Source organism: Rhinolophus sinicus, linkage group LG09 (genome assembly GCF_036562045.2).
Source record: "Rhinolophus sinicus isolate RSC01 linkage group LG09, ASM3656204v1, whole genome shotgun sequence".
In the NCBI taxonomy this organism is placed as follows: Eukaryota; Metazoa; Chordata; class Mammalia; order Chiroptera; family Rhinolophidae; genus Rhinolophus; species Rhinolophus sinicus.
The window spans coordinates 12,960,572-12,977,269 of NC_133758.1; the positions used below are offsets into that span (position 1 = coordinate 12,960,572).

General features: G+C 46.4%; 2 protein-coding genes across 6 annotated transcripts in view; one reads left to right on the forward strand and one right to left on the reverse strand.

Moving 5' to 3' along the window:
- MALT1 (MALT1 paracaspase) overlaps window positions 1-16,698 on the reverse strand; it is a 121,322-nt gene that overhangs the window by 96,167 nt on the left and 8,457 nt on the right. The window lies entirely within an intron of this gene.
- ALPK2 (alpha kinase 2) overlaps window positions 1-16,698 on the forward strand; it is a 115,891-nt gene that overhangs the window by 16,509 nt on the left and 82,684 nt on the right. For all 5 annotated transcript variants that reach the window (XR_012498732.1, XM_074339898.1, XM_074339897.1 and 2 more), the window contains 2 exons: window positions 51-178; window positions 3,144-3,261. Coding sequence is in view for 4 of the 5 variants with exons in the window: in XM_074339898.1 (XP_074195999.1) it covers window positions 55-178; window positions 3,144-3,261 (242 nt within the window). In the remaining variant the exon portion in view is untranslated. The remainder of the gene's footprint in view (window positions 1-50; window positions 179-3,143; window positions 3,262-16,698) is intronic.

A 16,698-nucleotide genomic window follows, 5' to 3' on the forward strand; every position in this document is an offset into this window, starting at 1 on the left:
TCAGAGAAGTCCCAGAATAAATGGTGATGTTGGGGATTTTTGTTTTTCAGATTCATGTGGCATGAGAGGATGACAGACTCAGGAGGGCCCCAGAAGCGTGCACTGTGTTTTTTATCGACGCTGCTTTCCCAGAAAGTTCCTGAGAAGTCAGACGCTGTCCTTCGCTGCATAATAGCTGGTATTCATTACTTGCTAATCACCCTCTGAAATCTTCCTGCGGACCAGGCCTTTTGGCTCACAAAGGCCTTCTTAAAACATCACTTGGGAAAATGACCTGGGAAGTTTATTCTCTGTAACCAACCGAGCAACTAAATCCTCTATGATTTTTTTTTCTAAACGATTTCTTCGAGTCACTTCCTGGACACATTATTGTGATCTTTACTTCACACTGTGGTTTTTGGTTAGGCAACTCCCACACTAGTTATTTTCTTTCAGCTAATCCACCCTTAATTTCCTGTGGCACATAGGAATGGCACGAATAACTTCGGTTCAGACAACTGATTGAATTCTTTTTCCATCACTCTCTTACTGAAATCCAAACACAGGTTAAATGTGTCTCCCCACTGCTTGCTTGCTTCAGGCATGCTAGGAAGCAGTGAAAAGGTTACGAGCAAGGCAGAAGTGCCCAGTGGAGGAAAAGCAGGGGCCTGGAATTCCCCCTGAACTAGAGAATAAATAACCCAGAGCTGACCCGGAATTTGTACCCCCAGTAGTGAAAAGGATTTATTATTAAAAGAAAATAGAAGGAAAATATTTGGGGAGAGCAGTGTTACGCTGTACCTTGTGGGTTGCTTTCTTTTCTTTCTTGGATTATGTCTCTATCTTCAAAAAACAGGCCCCAGTGGTCCTTCCTGAGGGCAGACAGAAAACTCTTCTCCCCCTGATCCCTTTTTCTAAGTCCAGAGTGGAGGAGCCAGCGTCTGAACTGGCGGTTCTCCCTTAGCAGAAGTTGCAATAAAATCTCGTCTCCAGTCTGGATGCTGGAGGGTAGACTGGGCACTCAGCCTCTCTGAGCCCAAACCCGAGTCCTGTCTCTTCCTCTGTTTATTAATAGCCATTCAGATAGGGGGACAGGCAGAACGCCACTACTGAGCTTTCAGAATAGGGCCCCCTGTCTCCCCAGGAAGCTGATCCCCACACACATTAGCCAGGTACTTGTGAAACGTTTTGGAGGTGGCTCTCAATCTGTGACAGGTAGCCCTTAAAAACAAGTGTAGGATTATCGGGGGAGGTTTCCAGCAAGTGGAGAGAAAAAAGAGAACCGCCCACAAGGTACGAGATACCACATCTCCGCGCAGGTCTCATTTCTGGCTGTTATTCAGATCTATACCTCGCAAAGGGAAAACACCAGTCAGCCATGAAGAAACTGGGGGAATCAGTCGGCCCCGATCATTCTGCATGAAAGAAACATTGAAGTCTTAAGAGATCAGGGTGGGTTCCCCAGGCCCAGCTCATGCATACGTGATCTACTTTCTTCAAAAAATCACATGCACACACAAAAGGGAGCAATTACATGCTTCCTAAGGAGGAATCTAATAAAACTGACTGGAAGTGGGACACAAGGCTGAGAAATGAACTGTGATCATCAACCTCCTGGTGGCTTTTCAGGGAAGCTCATTTTTGGTGGTTCAGTCATTTGCTTAGAAGAGACTCGGCTGCACAGGTGCTAAAGAAGGATGTGTCCTTGCAGGTGTGTCTGCTCCTAGCGCCAGGGACCAATTATTCGGGCCCCTCCTTGAAGGAGGAGCAAAGAGGAACACCCAGTTGCCACCAATCACATTCGTGGTGTGGGCCCAGAGGTAGACTCGCTGGAAGACCCCAAATTGGTGACACATAGAGGGAGAGAGAGGGCCTCTGAGCATCCGCAAGTCCCGTCTATGGTCTGAGTCTGAGAACGTGAAGTTCTCTTCTCAGGGGTCTCTGGGGTTGCTTGCCAAAAATCATGTCATAAGACAGAACACACAAGCATGTTCCTGGAATGGATTCAGAATGGCGTATTTTCCAAACACCAGGCTTTCCTCCTGTATATACAGCACATTTCATTGAATTTTCAATGACATGGAGGCTAGTGAGAAAGCTCTCTGGGATGCACTGGAAACCTTCCTGTCCCATCGTTGTCACAAGGGGAAAAAGTCCCAAGATGTGAATGGAATTCCTGGGGGCGTTACAAGATTAACCTATTAACATTACACCTGGTTAATGATCGCCCGGGGAAGACGAACCCCTACTGAGGGAGGAAGCATAGATTAATTTCCGTGATGACCATCAGTCACATGTGCACAGTACCAGCCTGGAAACCTACTTTCCAGATTCCTTCATCTTCAGGAAGATGGGGCACCTGCTCATCCACTTTGTTCTTCCCTTTTTTGTACCATAACATACACTCGACTCTAAGCACTGTTAAAGTATAATTTTCAGAAAGATAAAGTGACTCCCATGCACACAGGAAATTAACATTTCAAAGATCTTTTTTTTCCCAGCTTTTTAAATAAAAAGGGAAACAGGAAGTATTAAGGCCTGGTTGAAGACCCTTTGAGGAATTAGGTATTTATAGACAATTTAACAAAGGCATGCTAGGCTCAGATGGCTGCATTAGGTAAAACACTAGGCAGTGTCCCATAGGGCAAGAAACCATAATTTATGGGGTTATCTTTTCTGCTAGACACAGATCATGTGCAGCTTTATTGGATAAGCATCTACAAGTTTACATGGAACTTCACTAAATCTGGGAATTTTAATCAGTAGTGATCATTGAACAAAACAAAGTACATTCCCCTAGATAATTCTTAGATGGGCCTTTGTCCCCATGTGACTTTGACAGAGGGTACTATCTTCATGTTTGTCTTATTTCTACGTTTTAGATTATTTTCCTTAATAGCTCCTTGAGATTAGAGGCAGTAGCTCTCATTCTGTATGCTCTACCCCCACCCAAGCACAGCGCCATTTTCGGCTCCTAACAGGCCCTATAGTGCTGATTGGATGATGCCATTGTATCAATGACAGAGCTTTTCTAGTTCCCCAACCGACTTCTCCATCACGCTCATCCTTATCACTTATGACCCATTCTTACTCATAGCTTCATTATTTTCCTTTGTAAAAAAGTACTTAATGTAATAAGAACATCTTTATCTTTGTATCATCAGGTCAGCCCAAGCCAGAGGTAACCTGGTATAAGAATGGTCAAACCATACAGGACTGTGACATGGTTTCCAGCTATGAATTCTTCGAGAATCAGTATATTCATGTGTTACATCTCTATTGGTAAGTGGAGGAGTCTCTGTGGACTGTTTACTGAGATCCCTGAACCCTGTCTTGTGCTGGTTACTAAGAGGTAAGGCCAAATGATTGGCTCGTGTTTGCTTTTTGAGGCCTAATGTTGGATGTGATTGGCAGGCATCCTTCCAGGCATCCAGCAGTGAGTCTTGGCTGAGCTCTGCCTGGTAACTAATCACACTCCCCTAATTTGCTGCCGTGGATGGGATTATGACTATTTAGAATTTTATTCGAGGGGGCCCAGCCTTTTTCATTCATTAAATGAGGTTTTCATTTAATCTTCTCTCTGGAAAGTTAAGAAGCACAATAGGATGTCAGCACTGTCGTCCCATCTTTCTTGTGTAAGAACAGAAGGAAGGAGTGACTGACCGTGATCCCACAGCAAACTGGTGATGGAGTTAAGGCTAGAAACCATACCTTCTGGATTTATTTTAGGAAGTAGCATGGTCCCAAACAGTGGTTTCTAATTTCTTTTTGTTTCCCCAAGAACTAGGTGGATGATTCAGGAAGTTCCATATGTAAGGTACAGAAAATGACTGCTCTGGTTGAAGCTGGGTGGGAGTCTGTGCTCTTGGTCCCCAATGCTACAGAATTGGTCATGATGTCCCTTATGGGGGGTTCTGAGGAGCCAGAGGTTCAGCAGAGCATGATATGAACATGGCTGGTGTGACAATAACAGCTGTGGATCTGAGAATAACCAAGTAAGACCTGAGTTTGAATTCTGGCTCTGCCATTTTCTGGCTGTGTGATGTCAGCCAGTTATTCAACCTCTCCCAAACTCAATTTCTTCATACATAAAACAAAAGGATGGTAAGGGGAGTAAATGAGTTAATGCTCATAAGGGCTTGTTGTGTAGTAGCTGTTCCATAAGCATAGGCTTCCTTATCTCCCGACTCACCCTTTTGTTTCAAAGTAAGATCAGAGGTCATGGTTGAAATGTTCGCTCAACTGGCTCTCCCAGTATAGCTGACCTTACATCCAAGATATCCATTTATTCATCTAATATTGACTTCTTTAAATAATATCAATCAAGCAGCTATTGTGTGGCAAGCATGTTGCTTAACACTTGTGATAGAGGTGAACAACATAAACATGGTCCCTCTCGTATAACCTCTCGTACAACCTCAGGTCCAGCATGGAAGACAAGAGGTAAACAAATCACGCCATCTTCCCCTCACCCTTCAATATACTGGGAGACAGCCCAACTGCCATTTGCTGCCCCTTCATTCATGGTTTGGATTTTCGGCCTCTTCTTTCCGATTTTTCCAAGGCCATCCTCTCTCACCTTTTCACCCCATTCAACTTAGAATCTACCTCTATGGTTCACAGGTAATTTTGGTTACTCAGGGATGTGTCCAGCCTCAAGTATTCTCTTCTCCTTTCCACAGGCCTCCTTTTGGGCGCTTATTTATTTCTCAGGAGTGGTGGATAGTTCAGTAGACTGTGGGCCTCCTAGGGGAAGCAATCCTCTCTGTTTCATACTAAGGCATTTGCTGGGACCTAATACAGTGCCTGCAACATACGTATGTGTTAAAAGGATGGCTATATGTATGTATAAGTTTTTTGTTGGTGGTGGTAGTTTGTTTAGATCAGTGTTGGCAAACTTTTCTACAAAGAGCCAAATAGTAAGTATTTTAGACTTAGGAGTCTAGATGATCTCTGTCACAGCTACTCAACTCTGCCATTGTAGTGCAGTAGCAGCTATTGACAATATGTTGTCTTTTTTTTTTTAAAGCATGGCTGTGTTCCAATAAAACTTTATTTATAGCAACAGGTGGGGGGCCAGATTTGGCCTTTGGGCTATAGTTCATCCCCCCCGGTCTAGATGGTAAAATCCTTGTGGACCTATACTCAGTAATTCTTTGTATGATTCCCACCCGTGCCTCTGTCCCTCTGAGCACACAATACCTATTTTTGATTGATTAATTTTAGTCTTACACTAAGATAAATATTATACTCACTTTTTAGCCAGAATAGAAAATTGACGCATATTCTTTTACAGATAGAATGCCATTTAAGAATTAAGATTTGCTATCAGTATTATTCGGTGTTTACGCGGACCAGAAACATAGGCAAAACTAATGTTTGTAGGGTATTAGGGAGTTAACAGATGAAGGAATGAGAAGGCCATGATGAAACCCCAAGGGTAGGTGGGAGAGACCCGACACAGGGGAGAGAAACTTAGGGACAGAACTTGTGCTGTGGAAGAGGTAGGGAGCCCTCATTATCTGCTCTGAAGTCCAGGAGTGGTTTCTGTAAAATCAAAGATTTGTTATGACAGAATACACTCTTTCCAAATTCCTGGCTGCCATTTTGAAAAGTAGCCCACCTGCTGGGAAAAGTATTCAGACCGAATGCAAGAAATGATGGTAGGGCATGTGATAACAGATGGTGGTTGCTTTTCTCTGCTTAACAGTAAATAATCTGGGTACTAAAGATCTTCGAAAGTTCTGACTTTTTACACCAGTAGCTCTGAATTGTAGCTGCTCATCAGCATTGCCTGGGGAGCTTTTAAAACCCACTAAAGCTTGGTCTTCCCCCTTGACTAATGCCGTCTGAAGCCCTGGTAATGCCAACGTATTGCCTGAGATGAAAAATGCTTTACAGATAAAGCATTCCTGTGCAAATAGTTCGACTTCTACCAGTATGTTAAATGCTGGTTAGGAAAATGAATGGTGTTTGTGCAAATGCCTTTCAAAGATTAAAAGATAGTTTTGATAATAGTCTCAAATTTTCTTGCCCTTATCGATACACCATAAACCACCAGATGAACTCATAGTTCCCTCAAAGAAAAATACTTTCCTTTCTTCCTCTGAATGTCGTCTTTAGGTCACTAAGTCTGTGTTCTTAGATACTTGAAAGCTCCTGTTTCTGTGTTTCCCAAGGGCCTTTTCTGGTTGAACAGCCTAATCTGCGGTTCTGCACTGACCGTCCAACCTTTCCTCTTTCCTCAGCACCCCCTCCGTCCATCCTCTCTGCCTTTTCCTCCTCATACCACTCCCATCTCATGAAACTGTACTTTGGGCACATGAGGCCACTTGGAGGAGATTGACCAGTGCTGTTGTGACCTTTCCATTATGACAGGTCCAGTGTGCGCGGCAGGCAAGAGGAATGGAAAGCCAAGAAAGCATTCCCAAGGAGGGCAACAGCAGTAATAACAGTATGGTTTGCACTGTAGCATGAAAAAAAAAAAAATTTTTTTTCGAAAGATGTGGGGGTGGAGAGAAGGGTGGGAAAATGCAAATTGATGTTTTCTACCTCATAATGAAAGCAGGTTGCAAGATATGTATACAAATGGGGAATTGTGGTCTCTTATGATTGCAATTTAAAGAAAGGCAGCAAAGCAACAGATAAAAATCTGTCCAGAAACCCACACCTAGAGAGAAAGAGAGAGACACTTCTCTCTGCAGCAAGGAGGCCCCTTTTGATGGTCACAATCACGTCCTCCTGTGCGGAGAGAGCACAGATTACAAGGAGGGAGGGGAAAGGAGGGAGAGTGGGGTGGAGGGTGCAACAGCGCCTGGGGTAGAGGGAGGGCCCAGCAGCCCCTTGGCTCTCCCATCAGCTCCACCTTGGCATTGGCTGGCAGGGGGCAGGCCCTGCAGAGCTCCCCCTTGGGGCACTGCCACAGTGGCTGGGGGAACTGCGCAGTCCTGCGGTGCATTCAGTCCCTGGCAGGATATGGGGAGGGTTCCCGGAGATGGAGGGCCGGTGGGGCTGAGCCCTGGGGACCCCTTGTGCCATAGTTAAGGGGTTTGCACCTTTCTCCTAAAAAGCAATGCCCAATCTGTGAAGGAGTTTTGGGCAGCAGAGGATCATGGGAAGGTTTGGTTTTCTTAGAACATCCCTATGGCTTTAGTTTGAGACTGGATTGGAGGGTGAGCCTGAACGAAGACAGCAGAGGAGGGGTCAAGCATGAGAGACATTCACGCTCAGAAGACCTTTTCTTCTTCAGCGTTTCCCACACACCTCCATTTCCTAACTCACCTCCCATCGCTCTGGCTCACGCGCTGTGTGGTCAGATGGAGCAGCTGGCCACTCTCACTAGCATCACCAAGCTCAGTGCTCCGTGCCCACTGCAGTGCCTGTGCCGGGAACGCTCTCCCTCTCCCGCTCCATTCTCCAGCCCACCACGAGGACCACAAACACACAGATCCCACGGCTTTGCGGACTGAACCTTCCTGAGTCGCCTGTAAAACAAGGCGGCACTCAGCCAGCATTATGTTTTTTTCCATTTTATTCTTTCTGTTCTTCGATCTTTATCCCCAATAGATTGAAATCTCCATGAGGCTGCTGTCTCCCCAGTACTTGCACATAGTGACCTGCACATAGAATGTGCTCGATAAACATTCATTGCGTTAAGTTACTGACTTCTGCTTCATTATGTCCATTATGTGTTAGACTGTCAACTCCTGGGGGGGCGGAGGGGCTGGGAATTCTATTGTTTTGTATCCCTATAGTCTCATGTGTTTGTAAATGATGATAAAATTCTCCAGAAGGCCACACTTTCCTGTTTCTGTGCTCTGCCACTTACTAGCTGTGTGGCCTTGAGCAAGTCAATTAATGTCTCCGTGCTTCAGTGTCTTCCTCAGTGAAATGAGTCCTTGTTATGATGTAAAAGAGATTATTCATACAAAATGATCAGCAGCGTGTGCACATAAGCACGCAACCGTCATTAGCTATTATCACTTAGGAGTTCACATCGTTTTACTGCCCACGCCCTGAAAGTGTCGTGTTCCCAGAATTATTCCGAAGGATTCCTCTGTCCCAGCTTATAATACCAGTTGTGTTAGAGCCAGAATAATGGCACACGAATAGTTTTGAAACATGTCAGAATCAGGGTAGAATTTTTAAAGACAAGAAGGAAATGGGCATTTAACAGGAGAGTTATAACCCAGACACAAGCGTTGAGGCTGTTTTGTCATACGTGTTTGTACCTGACACCCTGTTCAAATGGCTTCTAGAAGGCGGAAGCTGTGACTTTAATGAAGTCTCAGTCTTCTCACATATTCCTCACATTTGGGTGGACACAGAGATCCTAGTAGCCTTAGGATACTGTGTGACATTCTCAAAGCCACTCTGGTTTGTAGTGGGCAGAAAATTGTTGGTAAGAACTTATTGTCTGAGCCAAACTTTGCCCCTGGAGGGCCCATCATGCTCCTTCTATACCTGATCACCCAGGGTAACCCAACCCCCTTGTCAAACATCTAAGAAACATGAGCTGTTCATTGTGAATGAGGCTGGGCAAACAAGCATAGGTGAATCAGTTAAAAAGACCTCCATTTCTGGAAGAAACACCTCAAGGCACACATCCTGCTAAAGGTAGAACTGTCACCATCACCTTCACTTCCAAACGACAGGAGATTATTTCCACCATTGAGAGTAAGGATCTAAAGCCAAGGGGTCTGGATTTAAACCCCAGATTTACTTCTTACAAGCTGTATCATCTTGGGCAAGTCACTTAACTTCTCTGTGTCTCAGTTTCCTCATCTGCAAAATGGGGAGAAAGACAGTACCTGCTTTGTAGGGTTGGTGTGGGGAGTAAACCAACACATGCAAAGAACTTAGACTATAATACTGGTTATTTTGTACACTTTGAACATATGCCCCACACTGAACTGTAATATTGGAACTGATTAAAAATAAGACAATTTGGAGGTAAGAAAAGGCGCTTAGTTTGGCAGTATTTTCCCCTTGCCACTATTTCCCTCTTGGAAGATAAAATATAATGAACGTGTTTGACCAGGAAATCACTGGGTAGAAATAAAGATGACTGACTCTCGCTGTTCTTGGCTAAGACAGAAAATGCCTTTTACCCAAGGCTGGAAAGCATTTTGTGTACTTCGTGTTCCCATGAGCTTAAGTGGGTGTAATAAGTCTTAAGGATGACCCATAGAATTTTCCGGCACCCGGAAGTCCTGTGTGTTCCCAGCACAGAGCTCAGGCGGCCTCCTGTGGCATTCTTCCTGAATGAACTCAGCAGGCATGCACCTGGCCAGGCCTTAGGCTACGCCTGGAGCGTTTCTTGAATGAGTCCTGAGGGTCTGATGAGAAATTGCCATTTAGTTTCCGGGTTGATAGGTCTGGGCCAGAATCCATCACCCATCATCACATTCCGGTTCTGACTTTGGTAGTAAGTGTCTCCGAGGAGTGAATGGTTACAGGAGCCAGGCCATGGAACGCTCAGCTTTCTCTGTGTGACCCCTTGTCTTTTCCTCGGCACCAGACTTGGGTGGTTGCTCCCACCAGGTGCTAATTCTCAGGGCATATGGATGTGAGTTTGCAGACAGGTGACAGATCGATCCCTTGGGACAGCCAGAGGAAGGTGAACAGATCATTGGAAATTGGACATGTGCTGAATGTCGCTGAAAATGCCACTCCGTCGGCACCTTCTGAGAACTGAGAGTACACCAGTAACATTAGGGACGTTCCTTGGCCAGCTGGGGTTCAGCTTGACTTTGTCATCACAGCATCAGTGACATTTCTGAGGACTGACAAGATGGGGAGTCTCGCTGATGTAAACGTCCCAGCACGGGCACCAGTGATCATTTGACCAGCTCCCTCTTTCGAGGTGACTTGATAAAGCAGACAGCTAGTTAGGGGCAGAGCTGGAACCCAGTCAGGCCTTGTGAGTCCCAGGAAGGGCTTTGCTCCAACTCCGAGGGGAAGGGTGCGGGAAGTGGGAGCAGGACTAGGAACAAGGTTCAGTTTGGGGACATGTCCTGGCCAGCCAGCCCTATTTTCGCCGTTGTGCACTCAGCCAAGGGCGTCCCATGAAATTTCCCTCCACCTTTGCCCCATCACCTGGAAGCCTGTCCTGGCCCCGCCGACCACCTCTGTCCTCCCATCGCTCTGTCTTAGAGTTCTCTGTGACCTGCTGTTTGCCTTGGACCTGTGCCTCCTCTTGGCTTGCTCCGGACTCTATCCCTTCCGACAGCTCGGCTTACCCTCTCCAAAACACAGGCACCAGTTCCCTTTTTGTTGAAAACTGCAAGGTTGGGCCAGTCTCGGCACCTTCGACTCCTCAGCTCCTGAGACATCAGCCTGGTACGTGGGTGGATCTTCCTGGATCTCCTACAGACCACACCTGAGTCCCAGATGAACCTAAGATTGGGTTCAACCTGTGAGAGGGGTTTGGACCTGGCGTGGCCCGTCTGACCCTGCCTGTGTTAGTCAGCTCAGAAATACCACTGGGGAGCTTAAAGAACAGAAATTTAGTTCTCACAGTTCTGGAGGCTGGAAGTCCAAGATCAGGGTACAGCATAGTAGGGTTCTGGTGAGGACCCTCTTACTGGCTTGCAGATGGCTGTCTTTTTGCTGGGTCCTCACATGGCAGAGAGAGAGGGCAAGCTCTCTGGTGTCTCTTCTTATAAGGGCACTTATCCCATCGTGAAGGCCCCACCCTCGTGGCCTCATCTAACCCTAATAACCTCCTAAAAGCCCTACTTCCAATACCATCACACTAGGGGAGTAGGACTTCAACATATAAATTTTCAGGGGACACAATTTCATCCATAGGACAGCCCCAAATATGGACCGTGTCCCAGCCATGTACAAGGACAGGCCTGAAGGTGTGTAGAAGCCATTGGTTAAGAATCAGAGATTTTCGGGACTCTGTGAGGTCACATGTGGAGACTTAAGGCAGCTGGCTTTAGAGTCACATTGCCCAGGTTCAGGTCTTGGCCCTACTTCTTAATTGTGTATATTGCTTATCCTCCATCTGCCTCAGTTTCTATATCTGTAAAGTGGGCATACTAATAGTGTTCACCTGGCAGGGTTGGGTGAAGACTAAATGAGATACTACACATAGGTTTTTAGAACAGTGTCTGACACTCAGTAAATGCTAAGTAAATGTTAACTCTTTTTACCCTGAGTTCTGTGTTTTGTGAAACACACTCACTCTCAGTCATGAGTATTTGAAAGTGGAAAGAGGTGGCCTGCCCATTTCAGAGGAGATGTGATCAAACAGATCTCTGAATTCTTCATTAAGAATCTTAGTGCACAGTCCACGGCTGGTACAGCGTGACTGCTGCTTCTTCAGGTATTAAGAAGCCAAGCTCAGGCTGCAGACGTGGGCTCTGGGCAGGCAGCACAGATGCGAGAGTCTACGATGTGAAGCTTGGGCAATTATTTAGAACAGATCTTGAAGCCGTAACTCAGTTCTGAGCTGTTTCAGCACTCAAAGGTGTTAATCGGGCCTGTAGCGTGCTTCCTTGGGGCTTTTGCCTGCGTGCTTCCTTCTCTCTGGAATATTCTCTCCCCCATGGCTAGTTCTCTAATGTCCTTAAGGATTTGCTCAAAATCGCCTGATCACTGAGCCCTTCTGTGACCAGCCATCTAAAATAGCGCCACCTGCCCCTAGCATGTCCTCCCTTCTTTTTCTTGCTTTATTTTTCACATAGCCCATGACATTGTGTGTATGCGCTCACACACACACACACACACACATATTTAACAGCTTTGTGTAGGTATAATTGATATACAAGAAACCACACGTATATAAAGCATTCAGTTTGGGAAGTTTGACATATGCACACACCCATGAAACCATCACCACCATCAAGATAGTGAACATAAATATCAGCCTCAAAAGATATCTCAGTGCTCCTTGGCAACCCTGCTTCCCTGCCCCTGTCTCTGCCCACCCATCCTCACACCACAGCACTCTGCTTTCGGTCACTGGAGACTAGTTTCGAGTTTTTTCTAGAATTTTACAAATTATGAGATCATAGAGTGTGCACTCTTTTGCATCTGGCTTCTTTCACGCCACATAGCTGTCCTGAGACTTATGTGCTGTTTGGTGTGTTCATAACTCTTTCCTTGTATTGGGCAGTGTTTCAGTGTTTCAGCATTTGGATCTGTCAGAATTTGTTATTTCGCTCCCCTGTTGATGGACACGTGGGGTGTCTCCAGTCACGATGTATATTTCTGTGTATTTTTGTTTCTTGGGAGGCTCCCCCAACTGGAATATAAGTTCCATTAGAGCCAAGATTCGTCTGATCTGTTCCCTGCTGTATGTCTAGTGACTGTCTCTCACAGGCATTCACTAAAGATTCATGGGATGAATTACACAACATGTTCAGTGCTTTTGTTATAGTCTTCACAGAGTCTTGCTCTGAGGTGAGGGGAAAAAGCTGATTTAGGGGTTTAGGACACGCTACCCCAAAATATGGCACCTTGGCATATTAAATATCCTAAGTTGAAGGAATTTTTTTTTTAAATGGCAGAAGCAGGAAAGTCACTCTGCCCTCTCCCTGTTGCATTTCTTCCCTGAAACAGGACATAAAGCTCCCAGGTGAAACCAGGGGAAGGGAGGACATTTTTATCACCAGGGATGAGGAATCTGTGGCCAGTAAGTCTTACAAAGAAACCTTGTTAAACCAACCCTTATCTTTCCAGTTACTCCTTCATCACTTGCTACCTCTAGCCTAAACCCTGTTGTCTTATCAAGTCTTTACATTTATTGTTTCTTTGTCTAAAAGGTACAAAAGCTGTCGGCTCCAGTCGCTTCTTCGGGTCTTCATTCTCTTGTGAAGGCTCCCACATACACGTACAAATTCAATAAAATGTGTCTACTTTTCTCCTGTTAGTCTGTCCTTGTCAGTTTAATTTTCAGACCCAGCAGGAGACCCAAACACAGTCAAGGACGACCTTTTCCTCCCCTACCGAGCCACCCCACGGGCAGCCATCTGAACTTGGGGAAATGATTTGAATGCCTGTGGTCAGCCTAGTGGTACTTCTTGCAGTTTAAGGGGATTTGGAAGACAGGATACATTTTAAACAGCCTCCCACAGGAGCTGTAGGAGAAGGCCACAATGTCAGCAGCTGCTGTCATCCACTGAGCTCCAGGGAGCCTGAGCTTCTAGTCATTCTGTGGCCACCTCCTTTCTGTCCTTGTCATTTCCATTCCCTGGGGTGCTACTCCAGCAGGATGGTGATTCTTCCTCCTTGCTGGCCCTGACCAGCCTTCCCCCAACATGGGGCTGCGCTTCCCAGGCACGGAGATGGCTCCCTGCTTTCCTGTCACTGCCAGGAGCCATGCCTGCTCACCCAGAGGCCACTAGGAGATGGCAGCGAGGCAGAAGCGCAATGAGATGGCCTGGCAAAGATGACAGAGAGGGACACAGAGGCTCTGAGCACAGAGCAGCACTCAAAGAGAACCAATTAAATTGTGCTGGCTTTTTTCCTTAACCAGACTCCCAGGTGGCTTTTGAGAGAGACGTCCTTGGGTCTGCTCCTGTGCAATCTCCCTGCCCATCCAGCAATTAGGTTTTTTCAAAAAAAGCTAAACCAACACAGAGCTGCATGGGGGCGGGCAGCGTGCCAGGCATATGCTGGGAACTCAGTTCAAATGAAGCAGCGAGTCAAGTGACAGCTGATAATTTTCCTGAGAATTTAACACAGGGACTTCCACTCTTGTAGATACTTGGAGGCATAGAGCTGGAAGCGACTGAAAGACCCTGCCACTCGAAGGGGACTTAGACCAGCTGTGTCCCGGGGAGCTTGTTAGAATGCCTGACTCCCAGCCCCCAGCCCTGACCTAGGAAATCAGATTCTGCATTTTAACGAGATCCCAGGAGATGCCTCAGCACATTAATGCATGAGAAGCCCTGTTCTAAGGATGTCTCGGATGAGAAGCAGGTTTGGATAGGAAAATCAACTTTGGTTTCGGGCATCCTGGGTGTCTGATGAATTAGCAATATTAAGCCTTCAGAATTGTAAGCTAATTTGCCTTTAAGAGCTCTGGGTCTTCCGGGCCGGTGTTTAGTGCTGTGTTGCTCTCTGTCCTGCTTTCAAGAGGCCATGTTTTTCATAGCTGGCTTTACAGTTTAATCTAGGAGCTTTTCTATTGTCGCCATGTCCCTTGAGATTTCTGGAGACATTTCGGAACACCGTGTTAACCTAGTGGCCTTTGGGTGGTGGATGGCGGTGGATGGTGACTGCTTTTAGCTACCCTTGAGTTTTCTTTTGATAAGAGGGGTCAGTTGTCTGTTCACAAAGCCTGATGGTAGTAATGCCTAAGAATTTTTTCTTTCTGAAGTCAATGTGCTCACTTCTTGTTTAAAAAATGTCTGGTCAGCCTGCATTGCTCCCAGAGGCTCAAAAAGCCATCAAAAGCTCAGCACTTTTGTACCAAAACAGGGCCAGGAAACCACTCCCCATGCATGCCCAAGCAAAGGTCCCTCCCCCTCTACCACTATCCGACCAGTTCTCCCACCTCCTTCCTAACATACAAGACCTGACACTCCATCAGCTTGGTACTTCGGAGCTCTGGCTGCCCATTACCATCACGCAGAAAGCTTAAAAAATACCCATGGCAAAGCCCTTCACCCCCACAATGATGCTTAATTGCTTTTTTTGGTGGGGCCCTGGCACTGGTATTTTTCCCTTTTAGATAGACTTCATTTTGTTTTTGAGCCGTTCTAGGTTCACAACAAAATTGAGCAGAAAGTACAGAGTTTCTGTATGCCCCCTGCCCCCACCCCAGACTCTCTCACTATCAATGTCCCCACTGGAGCGGGACATTTGCTACAATCGATGAATCTCCATTGATACATCATTACCCCCCAAAGCCCATGGTTTACATCAGGGTTCACTCTTGGGGGTGTACGTTCTGCAAATTTGGACGAATCTGTAATGATATGTATCCACCATTATGGTATCATACAGCGTATTTTCACTGTCCCGAAAACCCTCTGGCACTTGTATTTCCCAAAAGCACTCAAAGTGAGTCTGACGTTCAGCCGGGGCTGACAACTACTGATGTAGGCCTCACTGGGTGCCAGGCCCTGCTTTAAGCCCTTTATAGGAATTAACTCCCTCTGGTGTAAGTGCAGTTCTTGTCCCAAGCTGTTTAGTAATATGTCCATCATTACTCAGCAGGCGGGCAGATAGGCTTGCTGCTGCGTCTGTCACTTAAGCCCAGTGCCACACAGCTTTGCAATCTGCCTCTCCGATTTGCCCAGGATTGCACGTGGTGAAGAGAAGTAGAATGTCCCCTGCGGTTGGCTCTCAGGCTGTGCCCCAGAGTAGAATTCTGTGCCTTCCAAACCTCCGCTACTGCCGTTTAGGGTCCTCACTTACCACATCTACCTCCTGTGACTTCCCACGCCAGCTCATTTCTCTACTGTCCCTTACACGTGACCTGCTGGTTCCAGCTCCAGAACATCTGCCCGGAATGCCCTCCCCTCTCACTGGGCTCAAGTTCCAAGCTCCTGGCATTATTCCTTGAAGATCCAGGCCTCCCTGACCTCTTCCCTCCTTGCCACCGGAAGGGCTCACTGTCTCAACTGTGCCTTTTGGAATTTGATAATATCTCTCGGCAAAATCGGCAGTTTCCCCAAGGGAAAGAACCAAGTCTTACACCACCAATTTTTTGTTACCCTTCTCAAGTCCCACACAGTGGCTGGGTACATATAGCTGTAGGTCCCATAGGACTTATAGGAGAATGGGGTGTTCCTTGTTCCTGCTCAACCAGAGGCCACAGACCATAACCGCAGTGGCAAGCAGGAGTGCTGCATCCTCACCTGTACTCTGTGCAAATGTAAGGAGCATCTTCTAGAAGGGTTTCTGTTCCTCCCCAAGGAGCTGCTCTGATCTGCTTTCCAGTGAATTGGAGCCTGAGGTCTAAACCCCTCACTCTGGGAAGGAAAATCTTCCACTCTCTGGGCCTTGCCGACTTCCTGGTGGGTGACCGTGCCTCCGGATTTTCTGGGTCAACCTAGTTTCCCTGCTGGCATTGCCCCAGTTCCTGCCTCTGGTCTTGGTGCAAGAATTAACCGTGTCCCTTCTGAATCTCTAAAGTGTCCTGTTTAAACAGTAAATAATGAAATTAACCTGTCTTGCAGCCCACCCCTCCCCCAGGTCCCAAATAAGGAATGGTTTATTGTTTCCTGACAGGGCCTGGCTATTCCTTCTACCTGAAATGAGCAGCCCCTTCCCCAATTCCAGGCACATACCATCTTTCCAGCCCAAATCCTACCATGGATTTCCTAGGCTGGCTTCAGCTTCTATAGTCCTAGGAAACCTTCCCACATTATCTTGCATCTCCCTCCTCTGAATCTCTATAATTGGTCGGATTTTTAATGGCCCTGACCACATCCTGTGCTATATCGAAGCTGTTTGCATATAGATATGTTTCCTTTATTGGAAGGGGAGCTTCTGAGTAAGGGCCCAGGAATCTCACATCTTACCCTCTATACAGTGGCTAACAGTGCCTTACATGTGGTAGTCATTCCTTATCATTTTTTTTAGCTGTGTAACTTAAGACAGTCATATCTTCTCTGGGCCTCACTTCCAATATCTGTAAGATAAATCATCTCTGTAACACCCGGGGTCTGACCAGGAAAACAAAAATCATTTTCAAGCATTAAACGCAGGGTTATACAGGTGATTGAACCAAAGGGGGTGGGGGTGGGGGCAGGC